Consider the following 15,473-nt stretch of genomic DNA (forward strand, 5'->3'; position numbering starts at 1 on the left):
AAAACCTTAAAAAAAAAAGAATTATCAATGTGAATGTCATGATTTTATAAATTTTTGTGGAAAATTTTCTCCTAAATATGAGGCACATGAACACCTTAACTTTTAGAGAGCCTAAAAATATATAAATTGTATTGCATATGCATTAAAGTTTGTTTTATTTAATTTTATGAAGATGTGTAAAAGTGTTAGGTAAAAAGCTTTTTTTAAGTTTCACTTAGCATTTAAAGACCTTGTTACCTGAATCTTGTATGAACTGATCTTAAGCAGTGACTGGTGGTATGTTCTAGCTCTTTGAGCCCAGGAAGCCCCTACCTGGGTCTTCCTGGTCGACCAGCAGCAGCACACAGCCAGAGGCTAGTGGAGCATGTCAGCTGCAGTGTCTTGGTGAATTGGACCTACCCAGACACCAACTCCTCAAAGTGGGCTTTGATTGGTTGGTTGGTTGGGTTTTTTTTACCTGTAAGATCCTTTGATGGCCACAGACCTCTAATCAAAAACTGAAAATTAAGAAAGCTAAACAGAGTTGAGTTTGAAATGCTTACTTGTTGTTGTTGTTAAGTGCCGTCGAGTCGGTTCCGACCCACAGCAACTCTGTACAGGGTTTCCGAGGGTGTAAATCTTTATGGGAGTAGAAAGCCTCATCTTTCTCCCGCACAGCAGCTGGTAGTTTCGAACTGCTGACCTTACAGTTCACAGCCCGATTCGTAGCCACTACGCTACCAGAGCTCAAATGCTTACTATGGTGGTGTAATTAAGCAGATGTTTTCTCTGTATAGAAAATGTTATCCAATCTCACATATCACTGTAAGTGTGTTTTGTCACTTTAAATTTCAACTACGCCATATTTTGTCGTTTGAAATATCAGATGTACTATTATTGGTATAATTGCATACCAAAAAATAAGCCACACAGTGCATTACACTAACTGGATCTCTGCATACGTGTACAAAGGAACAAGGGAGCCAACTCCTGGGGGAGCTGGCCCAGTTCTGAATCTAGGGGCCCTCAGGACCTCAGGGAACCTTGGCCTCGGATCACTCAGCTGACTGAATGATCTTGCGCACCACTCAGAAGCAAGCCCTCTTGGCGCTGCCTCTGAGACCTCGGTAGCTTCCCCTGGTTACAGTGAAGCACAAGGGCAGTACAGTCGCCGCTCAAAAGGACGGTCAGTCCAGTCTATGCATGTTGTATCATACTGAGTACTTACAGTCGCTGCAGCCTCCAGAGAAACCATATCCTGGATTGAATAGGATCCCATGATGCAGACTTTTCCAACTTTGCTAAGTGCTTTTTAGATCGCTTAAAAACTTTTCCAGATTTTAAAAGATGTATAAAGTTTGCAAATATAATGGAAATGCTGTATATCTTTTGAAGTGAGGGAAAAAAATCCATGTTGGAAATTTTCAAGAAAGTATGTTGTAATGATGCTGCTGTAAGTCTGTTTTAGTGTTTCTCTTTTCCGCGTAGTCACTGTGGTGAGTGTTGGTAACATTCTGATTGCTTAGCCATTGAATGATAACGTTGGCTAGTAGAAATTGGAAACATTTGTGAAATTCTGCAGAATTCATTTTTTTATTTCCAGTATTTGCTGAAGTTAAATAAAACTTTTCAAGTCATTGATGTAATAAAATACAAAACCAAACCAAAAAAAGTGATGAAGCGGCTGGGGATTTTGGACCCAGAGAGGGAAAGGGACTATGAGCCAAAAACTGGGGGATGGGGGGCAGTGTAGGGGGTGGGTTTCTGGGATATATCCTTTGAGTGGTTGTATCCATGGAGGGGATTGGAACCATGGGAGTGAGATGATATACGATGGAATGAATGTAAAACTAAAGTTCTCCCATGTAAACTAACATATAATTCACAATAAAACATTTTAAAAAAGAAAACAAGATTTACAGCCTCTGAAACCCTCCACAGGGTTGCTACGAGTCGGAGCTGACTTGGCAGCCCACCAGCAGCACCAGTATTTCACAGATGGAGGTGACACCTTCATGAAGTCTGTTATATGGTCACACATCACTGACAGGCACAAATGGAAGTGCTAGCAGGGATGTCTAACAGTGTGTTGGGCATTGTGATGCATTGTACTGATGTGTGCTGCTTACGTGGACTCATAAATTCTAGTCTTCAGTTTTAACCAAAGAACCCCTGGTAGCATAGTGGGTTATGTGTTAGATTGCTATCTGAAAAGTCAGCAGTTTGAATCTACCAGCTGCTCTGAGGGAGAGATAAAGATAACAGCCTCGGAAGCCCTATAGAGGGTCACTAGGAGTCGGACTTGACACCACACAATCTTAGCCCCAGTTTTAACTGGACTCACCCTTTAAGAAGGGTATCATCCTCATTCAAAATTAATTTAAACGGGCAACTTAGACATTGACTACCTAAAATGAGGGGGCAATAAAGGCACAAAGTGACTGGCTTACATGGTTTCAAGAGGGAAAGAAAGAGTCCCCACTGAATAGCTGTCATCTTGTTTAGATGGGTCTAGTGAAAAGAGATGGGGATAAGATTCGTAAAATTCAATAGTGAATAACTGTTATCATGACTAATCGTGATTGTCACAATTGTAAAGGTAGAAGTTTTGTAACAAAAAAAGGGGAGTGGTTAATCTTATAGTCCAGAAACAGAAGACCCTAGGACCATCAAGAGGAACGCGCACAAGCAGAATGTGGGACCTTATCCAGAGAAGCAGCAGCACCAGAGATGGAGGCAGAGATGGGGGCATGGAGGGGGGGAGTGGCTGAGGACTCTAAATTCATGGACTAAGAAGAGAAGGACTAAGAGCTGGTGGCCAGGAGCAGACTTGCAGAATGTGCCCTTTGGAGATGTGATTTATTATATATGCCTGAGTGCTATTTTTGTTTGTATTTTAAAAAGCTAAAGTGGATAGAGAGAAATACGGTTAACTGATGGTACATGGAGTGGATTACAATCAATGTAATGAAACAAGGTACATGATTTGAATATAAAAGTGATGATATGCCCTGTAAACTTTCACTTAATCAACAACAAAAACCTTAAAAAAGATAATAATAATTAAATTTAAAGGGGTCCTTAGCAAAAGAAATTGCAAGTTAAAGTCAACACTAATATGGACAAGCACCAGGGGAGGAAAGGGGCAGCATTAAAGTTTCTTGTATTCACTGAGGTAAAAAGAAATACTATCATTAGATCTACATGAGAATGGCCCAAACGATTGCAAAATTATCAAAAGACCTTATGAAGAGACTGCATTCTCTATCAGTAAGAATGACTGAAATTTGTCCTCAATATAAAGTACCCATAAATATCCAATGAGCTAAGAATAAGGAAACATATAAACCTCAAAATCTTTTAGTGAGAGAAAAGCATCCACATAAGGTCATTAAGTTTAGAAATTCTGTTTACTTTATTAGGAAGAAAAATGACATTATGCTAATTACCTATCTCTGACATTATCCGATTACTTTTAAAACCACTACTTTAAGTAGCATTTTTACTTAACATGAAATAACAATGAATGCATGGTAAAGATATGTTTTATACATTAGATTGGAGGAGCAGGATAACTTAGTTCCCAAACTCAAGAAGCTCACCATCTGGGAGATTAGGTAAATACCCAAATAAATATACACAGAAATGGAAGTACATACTCAGTATTGTTACTGCCAGTTAAGTATCTCAGGTCCACGTCCCTAATGCTGCACTTTCCAATCTCCTTGAAGCCAGGGGAGCCCATGTGAGGTGCTCTGATCAGTGCACTGTGAACCCCAGGTCATTTCTACAAAAAGTTTAAAGGGCCTCCTATGCTCTTCTTCCCTTAACAACAGCTACAGACAAGGCTCCAAACAGTGTCAGTTCCAACTGGCTGGTACTCAGAGTGAGGATGACATGATTTATGAGTAAATTACAATATGAGTGAGAAATAAACTGTTGTTTTAGTCCACACAGGTTTGGCAGTTGTTTTGTTACCACAGCTTAGCCTAACCTATCCTGACTCACAGAATAGGTAACGCACCCACTCATTTTGATAATGACGGGAGCTCTAAGGGAGAATATTACATCTCATTTGGTACCTGCTCAGTCCTGTTACAGGAGATGATTTAACTGTGACACAGTATGTAATAAAAATTTGCCTCTAATTGTTTTTAAGTGACATTAGTCACATTTACAATATTGTGCAGCTATTCTGCATGCTTCTATAACGCTCTTAAATCTCTTAAGATGTCACTTTTATACTTTCAAAATACATATCTAAAAACTTATAAATTTAGAAACAGAAATATATCCACCTTTGTGGTATTCTCAAACATTAACTATAAGTCATTAGAAACCTATAACTCATAAGAAGTTTAAAACATTTCTGAATTTAGACATAGAAACACAGAAGCATGTAAGAACAAAATCAACCTTGAGCTCACTTTGACAGAAGAAAACGTTAACCCAAATCTATACAATGTCCCTAATCTCTAACCCTGAAGATGTATCGTTTGGCTACTATCTAACCCTGCAAAAAGGGAATGACATCTTTGATGTCACACTGGTTGCTGTTGTGTAGAATCAAGGTGACGAAATTACAAATAAACCTGAAACTTCTGCTCACTCGCTCAGAGAAGGCAGTGATGAAACTGAGACTTTGGACCTTGTTTAAGAAGAATCTCCACCAAATTTGAGTCATGGTTAAGCCTTCCTAAGACCTCTCATTAAAGGTAAAAGCCTGGAAGTCTGAATATGTGAACTGTACCCACTGAACAACATCACAACTGTGATGGCTGATTCTGAGTCTCTGGTCTTAAATGGATGCTGTGAGGTCAGACTTGCATGTCTTACCATGACTATCTTGCAATGAACTAGAAGAGTTAATGGGTATCTAACCTGAGTATCTATTAGTTTTCTAAAATAAAATCCTACCTACACAGTAGCAACAATTACTATTATCTATTTCAAAATGTTTTCATCACCCCAAACAGAAACTCAGTACTCATTAAATCCTAACTGTTCTCCCCTCCCCCCAGCTTCTGGTAACCATGAATCTGCTTCTGTCTCTATGCATATAAGCATGGGAAATTCAAACCACACTTATTTCACTTGGCATACTGTCACAGCACATACCAGAACTTCATTTCTCTTTATGAAGGAAGAACTGTCTATTGTATACCACATTTTGTTTATTCAGTCTCTGTTGATGGACACTTGTGTTGCTGCCATCTTTTGGTGATTGTGAATGATGTCACAATGAATACTGATATAAGAAGGAGAAAGAAATTTTTTAAACCATTATTTACCCCACTCAGTGACTGATAACTCTTGAGTTGGCCTAAAAAACTAAACAAGTATTTGGCTATCTCCTGTAGGTTACTTTCAAAATGATTTTAGCCTTTTATGAAACTTTTAAACAGAATTCAGTTTTTAACTGATACACAGAAGCTTACCGCTAAGTAATTCAATCCAGTTTTGGACCGTTTCTGGAGGCTGAGTCTCCTTAACATGCTTTAGAGCTTCATCAAGAAGAACATCCCCTGTTGGAGCATCTGACTTACAGATCACCTAAAATGTAAGCAATAAGAATGCAATAATTCTTTATTTGGTCTTGATCTCACTAAATCATAAACTCTGCAAACAACTCATTATGCTTAAAGCGCCAAGTGCTAATACAGTATCAAAACTCACATTTCAAATTACTTCTATATTGAAGAAATCCACTATCTAGCCTAATCAGATTAATCATGAGTAAAAACCAAAGTCACTATGCAATAATTAGTAAAGTAAAATGCTAGAACAATTTATACTCACTGTAATTCTTCTCAATGCTGAACATTCGAGTACTTTGATACATAAATTCATGTTTTAAACATTATTTATTAGATCCAGAAATTCAAGTGGATCTGAGAATTCACTAAATAATAAAGGTGGCATTTCATACCAAATGGGGAAACAAATTTTTCTATAATGTTATTTAACAACTGGCTAATAAAGTAAAAATTAAGGAAGACTGGCTCCTCCTAGCTCATTGAACAATAAAAAATACAGATATAAATATGAAATATAATTTGGGGGGGGGCAAGAAAGGCTTTTTAAAAAACTGTAACCACTAGCAGGAATATTGAAGAAAAATACCAACAGATTTGACTATATAAAAATTTTAATTATAATGATTTTTAAAAAAAACAAAAAACTAATGTGATATAGAAACAAATCTTATGAATGGAAAAGTTGAGAGGTGAGGACTGGGAGCAGAAAGTGCTATATTGTACCATAAGCAAGTCTGGAATGCTCTAGCTTCCATTAATGCTGTTAGCTACATAACAAATTTCTAGGTGAAATTCTGTATCAAATCTGAATTTGTTACACTATCTTATGCAGTCCTGGTGTGGCACTGTAGGATAAGCACTCAACTACAAGGTTGGTTTGAACCACAGGTTGGCAGTTCAAACTCACCAGCCACTCCCTGGAAATCCTTTACAGGGTCCCTAAGAGTTGGAACCAACTGACGGCACTTAACAATAACAATACTGCCAGATACTAAAATGTTATGAAATTAAACAATTATCTTTTTTTTTTTTTTTTTAAGTCAACATTTCTGTCTTAAATTTATCCTCAACCATGTGTCTTTTATCTTTTTTGTAAGGTTACAAAACATTCTAACTATTACTAAGGCAGTATGACCTCATATAAATAGAAATATAAAAACCACAAATCTAGTTTTAAATTTTCTAGTAGTTGTATCAAAAAGGAAAAGAAGCATATGAAATTAAATTTAATATGTTTGATTTAATCCATTGTAGCCAAAATACATTGTTTGTTTTAAATGGACTCAAAGACAGCAACAACTGTGAGGATGGCAGTTTTCCTCTACTATACATGAGGCTGCTAGCACTCAGAAACTGCCTGAAGGCACCTAACAACAACAATAAATATTATTAAATCGAGACAATTTATGTTCGGTTTTTCCCATATTAGTGGTGGTGTAGTTGTTATTAAGGGTTCCAGCTCATGGTGACCCTGAATGGGGCTCCCAAAGTAAGTCTTTTATTTAAAAAAAATATCCCTTGTGTGTTTTTCTTTACGACAAGTTTCAGTTTGCACCAGTCACATTTCAAGTGCTCAACAGATACAGTGGATAGTGCCTATCCTATTGGACAGTTACAAAACACCATATGGCAGAAAGTTCTACTGGACTCTGTTACGTAAAACCATGTTTTTAAGTGGAGGATGAGAGAGCAAAAAACAAGAAAAGAAAGGCAAATCTTGGGAAAAAATTTAAAGATCAATATATTGTGGTCATACCACTACTTCTTACTGATTTACCCCAACTCCCATAATCCACTGCAATCTGACCTCAACACCCACCTCATACTCATACTCCCTTTGAGATTGGTCTCATATCAGAGTCACAATAACCTGGGTATACAGGGATCTTCTTTATCGTATGAAACATCCTCTAAATCTATTTCCAATGCATCACTTTTCTCCAGCACTTTTGCCATCTAGAATATCCATCCAGTTATCTTTTACTTGGATTAATTTAGGTCTCCTAATTAGATTCCTGAAATCTAATCTTGGCCTTTCCCAATCTCTTCTCTACAATGATCTTTCTTTCTAAAGCCAATTATCATAACATTCTGCTGCCTCTGCGTAAAACTCTTCAATGATTCATAGAATACTGTCTAAGCTTCTTAACAAAATTCAGTAATTGTGTATGTGGCCCACAAGTAAATATATTTTTCTAAACACGTAATTTCCTAGTTGTTGTGTGTCTGTGTGGTTTGTTTTGGAGATAGGAACCTTTTTTCCACATATGAACAAATAAAGGATGACAAGACATTTGAAGGAAACATTAGCAACCAAGAGAGAGAAGAAATTGGAACTCTACACAGAAACAATACAGATAAAGGATTTTTCTTAAAACAGTAATATCTTCAGAGAACTAAAAAAGACATTACTTCATCAAAATAAGAAAAAGAAACCAAGACTGAAATACACACACAAAGGGCTCCTGAAAGTCAAATTATGAGAGCCACAATAAAAATAATAGTATCAGAATCAAAGGTAAGAGTAACCAGAATACTAGAAAAATACTGCCCCAAGAAAACTTTCTAATACCAAAAAATACACATCATCTGATGGAAAGAGACTATGCATCGTGAATTTAAAATGCCCCACTTCCAGGCATATCAAAATTTCAAAACACCAGGGATACACATTTGATTCCAAAAGGTTCCAAAAAGTAAAATAATAAATAAAAAACTGATCTCGTATAGAAAATGAAAATCTGAAGGAAATGAGACATTAACAGCAACTCTGCATGTTAGTAGACAATTTTAAAAATGCCTTCAAAAGTTTGTGGAAAATAATGCCAACATTTTATTCCCAGCTAAACTACCAACTAGAAGTAAAGACATTTTCAGGTATTCAAAGTATTAAAACATCTTCCTCCTAACAGGGTGGAAAAAAACATGAACTATAGGAAACGGGGGATTGAAAGCAAAAAACTGTTAACAAGAAAGAAGTCCCAGGATTAGAGCTACACAGGACAGCAAAACTAGTCCAGACTACCGAATATGGGAAATTTTAATGCCATTATCTGATATATTTGAACATTTTTAAGCAACAGTAATTTTTCTCTGATGGAACATTTAAGAGAAAAAAATAATAACACCTACATGGAAAAAATTTTTAAATAAGGGATGAAGGGAGGAGTTGAGGGGGATTAACACCATATAAGAAAGTAAAGTAACATAGGACATAGCATAAACCTGCAAAATACAATAGTAATAAATCTTGTTAAAATGTAATCATTACTTTCTTGCCAAAAATTATGATGTAACTATAAGGAAAACGGGACTGCCATATAAGAAAGCTAAAAAGTCATCTATTCTAACAGAAAGAAAATGATTTGTCAAAAGATGGCAGTATGCATTTATTTACAAATATGGGGTAAACTTCAAAAGAAATTACTGAGCATTACAGTCAGTTGAATATATCAGTATGTCTTATCCCTCAAACCAAATGCAAATCCACTGCCATCAAGCACACTCTGACTCACAGTGACCCTGTGTCGGGTTTCCAAAGCTGTTCAGTCTTTACAGGAACAGAAAGCTTCATCTTTCTCCCAAGGAGCAGGTAGTGTGCCCAAAATGGCTGAACTTGCAGTTAGCAGCAGTTCAGTGTTTATCCTACACACATGAATGTACACTTACTTAAGATTTAAAAAGTCTTTGTAGATGTAACTAAGTTTAGGATCTCGGCTTTTTTAAGGGTGAAGACTGTGGCTTGGTCTAGGTGAGACCTAGGGTTTCATGTAGTGTTAGGACTAGGGTTAGGGCTTAGTGTAGTTTTAGGGCAACAGTAGTTTTCGTTTTTTTCCACCCTTGAAATCTATTTAATTTCCCTTTCATTTGGAAGTTCTGTAGCTATCCTGGTCCCTTTTCTTACTTTGCAGTTTTTTGTTGTTGCAAACTGATAACTCTGGTTCCATATTGTAAGTTTTGTGAATGTGTTTTACTATGGAAACTTCTACAGCTGGACTGAGTTCTGGGTGACACTGTCATGGATGCTAATCCCGGGCTGTTGTCTGCTGTTGTTTGTTCTATGTACAAAAGGGGGTGGGAAGAATTGATATGAGATTTAGAACTGAGGATCTTGATACAAGAGCATCCTGGATTCCCAGTAGGCTCTAAATCTAATGAAAAGTTATCTTTACAAGAGACACACAGAGAAAGCAATGTGAAAAAGGATCAAAGAGAGATGCAGCCGCAACCCAAGAACAACAGCAGCTGAAACCACCAGAAGCTGGAAGAGAAAAGAAATAAATACTTCAGGAGTAGAACCCTGCCAACAACTTAATTTTGGACCTCTGGCTTTTAGAACTATGTAATAACAGATTTCTATTGTTTGGACACATCGTAAGGAGGGAACAGTCACTGGAAAAGGATGTCATGCTGGGTAAGATGGAGGGTCAGAGAAAAACAGGAATGGCATCAAGTATGGCAGCGGTAGTGAGGTTGGCCCAGGATCGGACATTGTTTCATTCTGCTGTGCATGGGGTCGCTATGAGTCGGTTCCGACTGGATGGCACCTGACAACAACAACTGTTTGAAGTAATTTGTATGACAGCCCAAGGATATGGATGCAAAAACTGAAAATGACTGCCTCCTACAAGCAGAGATAAAGACTGAATGAAAAAAGGTGAGCAGAAGGTTGCTGTTTTGGTTAGGGTTCTTATAAATCTTTCAGCACAACTTGATTTTATAACTATCACATTATTACTGTTGGTAAGTGCTGTCAAGCTGGTTCCAACTCATAGCAATCCTACATAGGGTGTCCAAGGAGCAGCTGCTGGGTTTGAACTGCCAACCTGTGGATAGCAGTTCAGTGCTGATCTTAATAAAATCAATGATTATTTTTAAATGAGAAAATTAAATCATACTGGCATATGCTTCCAAAAGATGTATGTGAAAATAATACAAACTAGTAATACTAAACTAGTATAAGGCAGAGAACATTTCTTTCTTGGTTACCAAGGTCTAATACAGTACATGATACAAGTAAGTACTAAATAAATGTGATGAATGAATAAAAGAATAGACACTCAACTGACAAACCCACACAAAATTGGTTCTTATTTATTTGTTGTTGTTGTTATGTGCCATGGAGTCAGTTCCGACTTAGACCGACCCGCTACAGGGTTTCCGAGGCTGCAAATCTTTACGTGAGCAGAAAGCCTCATCTTTGTCCCGCGGATCAGCTGGTAGTTTCGAACTGCTAACTGTGAGATTAGCAGCTCAATTCATAACCACTACGCTACCAGAGCTCCCTTTTTTTATAAGTTCACACAAAAGAACCAATAGAACGAGTATGAAAATCTTTTCACTATAAGTCTGAGCTTCATAACATCAATACAAAATTATATTGTATAGTTAGTAATAATCTCTGTATATATGTTATTAATAATTATAGTGGCAGCTTGAGATTTTTCTTCTATAAGTCATTACTATTACTCAATAAAATGAAATAAGTTTGTTTTATGACATAGTTATCTAAAATAGTCAATTTAAAACCAACCTCATATCAGCTCATGACTTTAACCTATCAAATTAGGTTTAATTTTTAAATTCCATATAAAATAATTTCTAATATGCCCTGTTTACATATAACTTTCAAGAAAACACTAATGGCTTTCTTTCCAACAAAATTATTCATTTCTAGAGCATACACATTAAAAAATATTCAGTTCTGACATGCAATTTTTTTAAATTTCCTGAGTAACTGGAAATTAGCTAGGCCTCTAGACCACATCTGGGAGTTTGTGCTCATAATGAGGGCTGACCTGGCCAGAAAGACTACCACCTAGGCCTTAGATGAGCTGACATCAAGGGAAAAAAGGACAGTGGAGCCAATGAGATTTCTGGTTAGTAGAGCAACCAGCAGACATGGAAGCTCCAGGTTGGGAATCCTACCAAAGCTCGCTCCACATGCCTCATATGTTTCTTTTAATGCTATAATAAAGCTATAGCAGTAAGTACAAGCACTGTTTTTGCACTCATGAAATGCACGTTCTATTTGTCAACCCTTCCATAACCAGCAGAATTTTCTTTAGGACCAGCTATGACCAAAAAAATTTTTACTTTTTTTTTTTTTAAAAAACTATACATCATGTCTAAAAAATACCTCCTGGGGAGGAGGGAGCAGCTGACAAACAAACATGTAGGTGTATATTATTGGGGTGAAAATACAGTACAGCACTTTCTTTAAGTACTGAGTGATTCCAGAGAACTATGGACCCAAAGGAATAGTTAGCGGGAGTCATCAGGTGAGAAGTGAAGGCACCCAAGGAGATTCCTAAGCTTGCAGCTGGAACCCTTAAGGGGTACTGGGGAACTCCAAATTTGTAGTCAGCAAATCAGGAGTGAAGGTGTGGTGTGGGCCCCCAAACTTGTAGGGGTCCTCTACCTACCTACTTGCTAGTCTGAAGAACTGCTTTTTAACTTGTGGGATATGACCTCACTCTGGGTAGAGTCAAAGAATGAAGTGCTGCGAGGGCAGCTGATGTCAGACTGAACAAAATGTAAAAAGGGGGTAAGTGTTATATCCTCACAGCTAAGGACAGAATAGTGAGATTCTGAGATTTCCAAACAATACATACAATACACAATACAAAGCCATTTTGAAACACCAAGGATGGACTACAGGAGAAACAGAGTTGAACTAAGATTAAGACTGAAGTTAAAAATTCTAGACATTAACCAATTGTAACATCTATTTTACCATAGGAAAACTATCTACACAAATTCTCCCAGTGCAGAAGACAGATCCTGAGCAGCATTTATATTCTGCTGAAAAAGATAGCTTATGGGGTAGTCAATTTTTCCAAAAATGCTTTTGAGTTTTAAAATAAACATGTCATTTATTTCAAAATGACAGCTTTCAGAAGCAGCAAGTGAAGTTTGGGATCTCTTTAAATATGCCCTGGCCAGTGACCATAACAATGAATTACAGTATTCATTATATGTACAAACAGCAGGAAACCAAAAAGGATATGCAAACACTATTCAACAAAGGCTAGATTTTAATATCAACTTCCTTATTTTATGTGTAAAAGTGATTAGTAGAAATCGTTTTCATTTTTAAGCACACAAATGTTTATCAAAGTGTTACTCAGCACTCCTCTTACCTTTCTTGTTAATAGACTTTTACGCCTCATTCCACAAGCCTCTAGTTGTAACCTTCCTCTCAAGGCTAATTCAATTAACATACAGCCACGTAATCCAGATGATATACAGTCATTCCAAAATGATGTGTAACCCTATTTAAAAAAAGAAACAAAAGAGCTAATTTACCTTGAATTCAGAGTCAAGAATAAATATTTTTAGCCAGATTTTGTTGGTCCTTGGACTTTCATATCTTTCCATACGTAGAATTTTAAATAAAATGCTTAAAAAACACAATTTATATAAATTATTAATCTATGATTTTCACGGGTCATTGTCTTCTGACACACAAAGAACTTTGGAGGTCAGAAACTTACAAACACACCAGCATCAAGTTCTTATTAAGCTGTATGCTTACTAGGCTCTTCCGGGCTGCCAGAACCAGGAGGACACTCAGTTAACCTTGGGCTACAGTGCTTATTAGAATCTGGAAATATTATTAAAGTGGGCAAGTCTGCTGCAAAAGACCTCTTTAAAGAGTTAAAAAGCAAAGCTGTCACTTTGAAGACTAAGGTATATCTCACCGAAACTGGTTATTTTTAGTTGCTTCCTATCTAAGCAAAAGTTGGACAATGACAAAGAAATCTGAAGAAGAACTGACAAATTCAAATTGTGGGTTTTGTGAAGAATATTGAGTATACAACGGATTGGCAGACTATCAGGAGACTGAACCATTCTATCTTCGAGGAAAAATAGCCAAAATGTTCCCTAGTGGTAAGGATGGAGCAAAAAATATACAGACTTCATCTAGCTTACCAGATAAAAACTCATGAAAGGGACCAATTGCTTGGTAAGCTAGAGGGTCAGCAAACTAAGGAAGAAGCTCAGTGAGATGGACTGACACAGTGGCTACAACAGTGAGTCCAAACGTAGCAACAATTGTGAGGAGGGTACAGGACCAAGCAAGGTTTTCATTTGTTACATATATGGCCACAGCACCAAATAAAAAAAAAACAGGTAAAACTATGGTTTCTGTATCCACGACAATTAAAATGCCTAGGAAACCTATGAAGGATGCCATTTGAAATTAAGATATAGATGTTTGGCTTCAGCTGTCTGACACATTGATGGAGGGAACCTATACCAACAACAAGCAATATAGTACAATTCATGAAGCAGTGACAGAGGTGGACAGGAGCATGTCCTTAAGTTCCAGCTTGAACAGTACTTGGAAGCTAAAATACACTAGCAGAGGACTGAGCATGTCCCAAACTCAACTGTTGCCAGAGTATGTCAGCAATCTCTCACCCCTAAAACAATCAAGCTTTTAAAGATGGTAAGTCTTTAACAGATTTTATGAATCTACATTTAGTGAGTCCTGGTGTGGCACATCAAGATAATACACTGGACCACAAGGTGGTTTTAAAACACAAGGTCAGTGTTTCAAACCCACCAACTGCTCCTCAGAAACCCTATACAGAGTCACTATGAACTGGAACCAACTCGATGGCACTTTTAGTGAATGGTCTTCTTATCCCAAATACATTTCATTAAGCAAGCAACCCTCATACCAAAAACATGCAAAGACATCACTAATAAAAATAATTACACACCAATATCCCTCCTGGTAGGGAACTGTAGGATAAACATTGGCTGCAAGGTTGGTTTGAACCTCAAAGTTGACAGTTCAAACTCACCAGCCACTCCTGGTGAGTTTGAACTGCCATCCTTGGGGTGGAAACCCCACACAGCGTCATTATGAGTCGGAACCAACTCAATAGCACTTAAACAACAACAGCAATCCCTCATGAACATGCTGTTGTTGCTGTTAAGTGCTATCGACTGAGTTCCGACTCATAGTAACCCAATACAGGGTTCCCAAGGTAGTGGTTCACAGTCCAGTACTGATTCTACAGGGCCACACCAGGAGTCCGATTCTCAAATCCTAGCCCACAGAAATCAACAACATCAAAAAATAATAATATGATCAAGTGGGATTCATAATAAGGATGCAAGGATGGCTCGATATTATAAAAATCAATGTAATCTACCTTATAAATAAACAGAGGAAAAGAACTACATGATCACAGTGACTGATGCAGGAAAACATTTGACAACATCCAACATCCATTCTTCATAAAACACTCAACAAAGTAGGAAGTGAAGGGAAATTCTTCCACATAACTAAAAGCATATATACAAATCCAACAGTCAACATTACTCTCAATGAAGAGAAACTTAAAACATTCCCTTGTCTGGTGAAAAGAAACCAGACAAGGATGCCTCTTATCATGACTCCTATTCAGTATCATGTTGGAAGTCTTAGCCAGAGCTATAAGGCAATAGAGGAAAGTTGAAAGCATTCACATGGCAAAGATGTAAAATGCTCTCTGTTTGCAGATAATATAATCCTTGTTGTTGTTGTTGTGATGTGCCGTGGAGTCAGTTCCGACTCATAGCGACCCTGTACAGGGTTTCCGAGGCTGTAAATCTTTACAGGAGCAGAATGCCTCATCTTTCTCCTGCAGAACCGCTGGTAGTTTCAAACTGCTAACCTTGCAGTTCGAAGCCCGATTCATAACCACTACGCTACCAGAGCTCCTACACATTGAAAATCCCAGACTTGACAAGAAAATAATTGGAACTCACTGAAATATTCAGCAAACTAGCAGGGCACAAAATCAACATACAAAAATCAGTTGGGGAGAATCTCCAGTGAGTAGTATTCAATCTGACTAGGTGGGGCTGATGCAATGAAATGCAGACGGGTCTCTTGTGATACAATAGTGAATAATTGTTATCAGGACTGATTGTAAGGGTTGGCAATGTAAAGGTAGA

At 37.4% G+C, this 15,473-nt stretch overlaps 1 protein-coding gene across 1 annotated transcript in view; it reads right to left on the bottom strand.

Moving 5' to 3' along the window:
* GOLPH3 (golgi phosphoprotein 3 (coat-protein)) overlaps positions 1–15,473 on the bottom strand; it is a 117,185-nt gene that overhangs the window by 39,380 nt on the left and 62,332 nt on the right. The window contains exons 2-3 of the mRNA XM_006873501.1: positions 12,659–12,790; positions 5,418–5,532 (exon numbers count right to left, since the gene is read on the bottom strand). Coding sequence (XP_006873563.1) covers positions 5,418–5,532; positions 12,659–12,790 — 247 coding nt within the window. The remainder of the gene's footprint in view (positions 1–5,417; positions 5,533–12,658; positions 12,791–15,473) is intronic.

The sequence above is a fragment of the Chrysochloris asiatica genome, unplaced genomic scaffold, assembly GCF_000296735.1.
Source record: "Chrysochloris asiatica unplaced genomic scaffold, ChrAsi1.0 scaffold00243, whole genome shotgun sequence".
NCBI lineage: Eukaryota > Metazoa > Chordata > Mammalia > Afrosoricida > Chrysochloridae > Chrysochloris > Chrysochloris asiatica.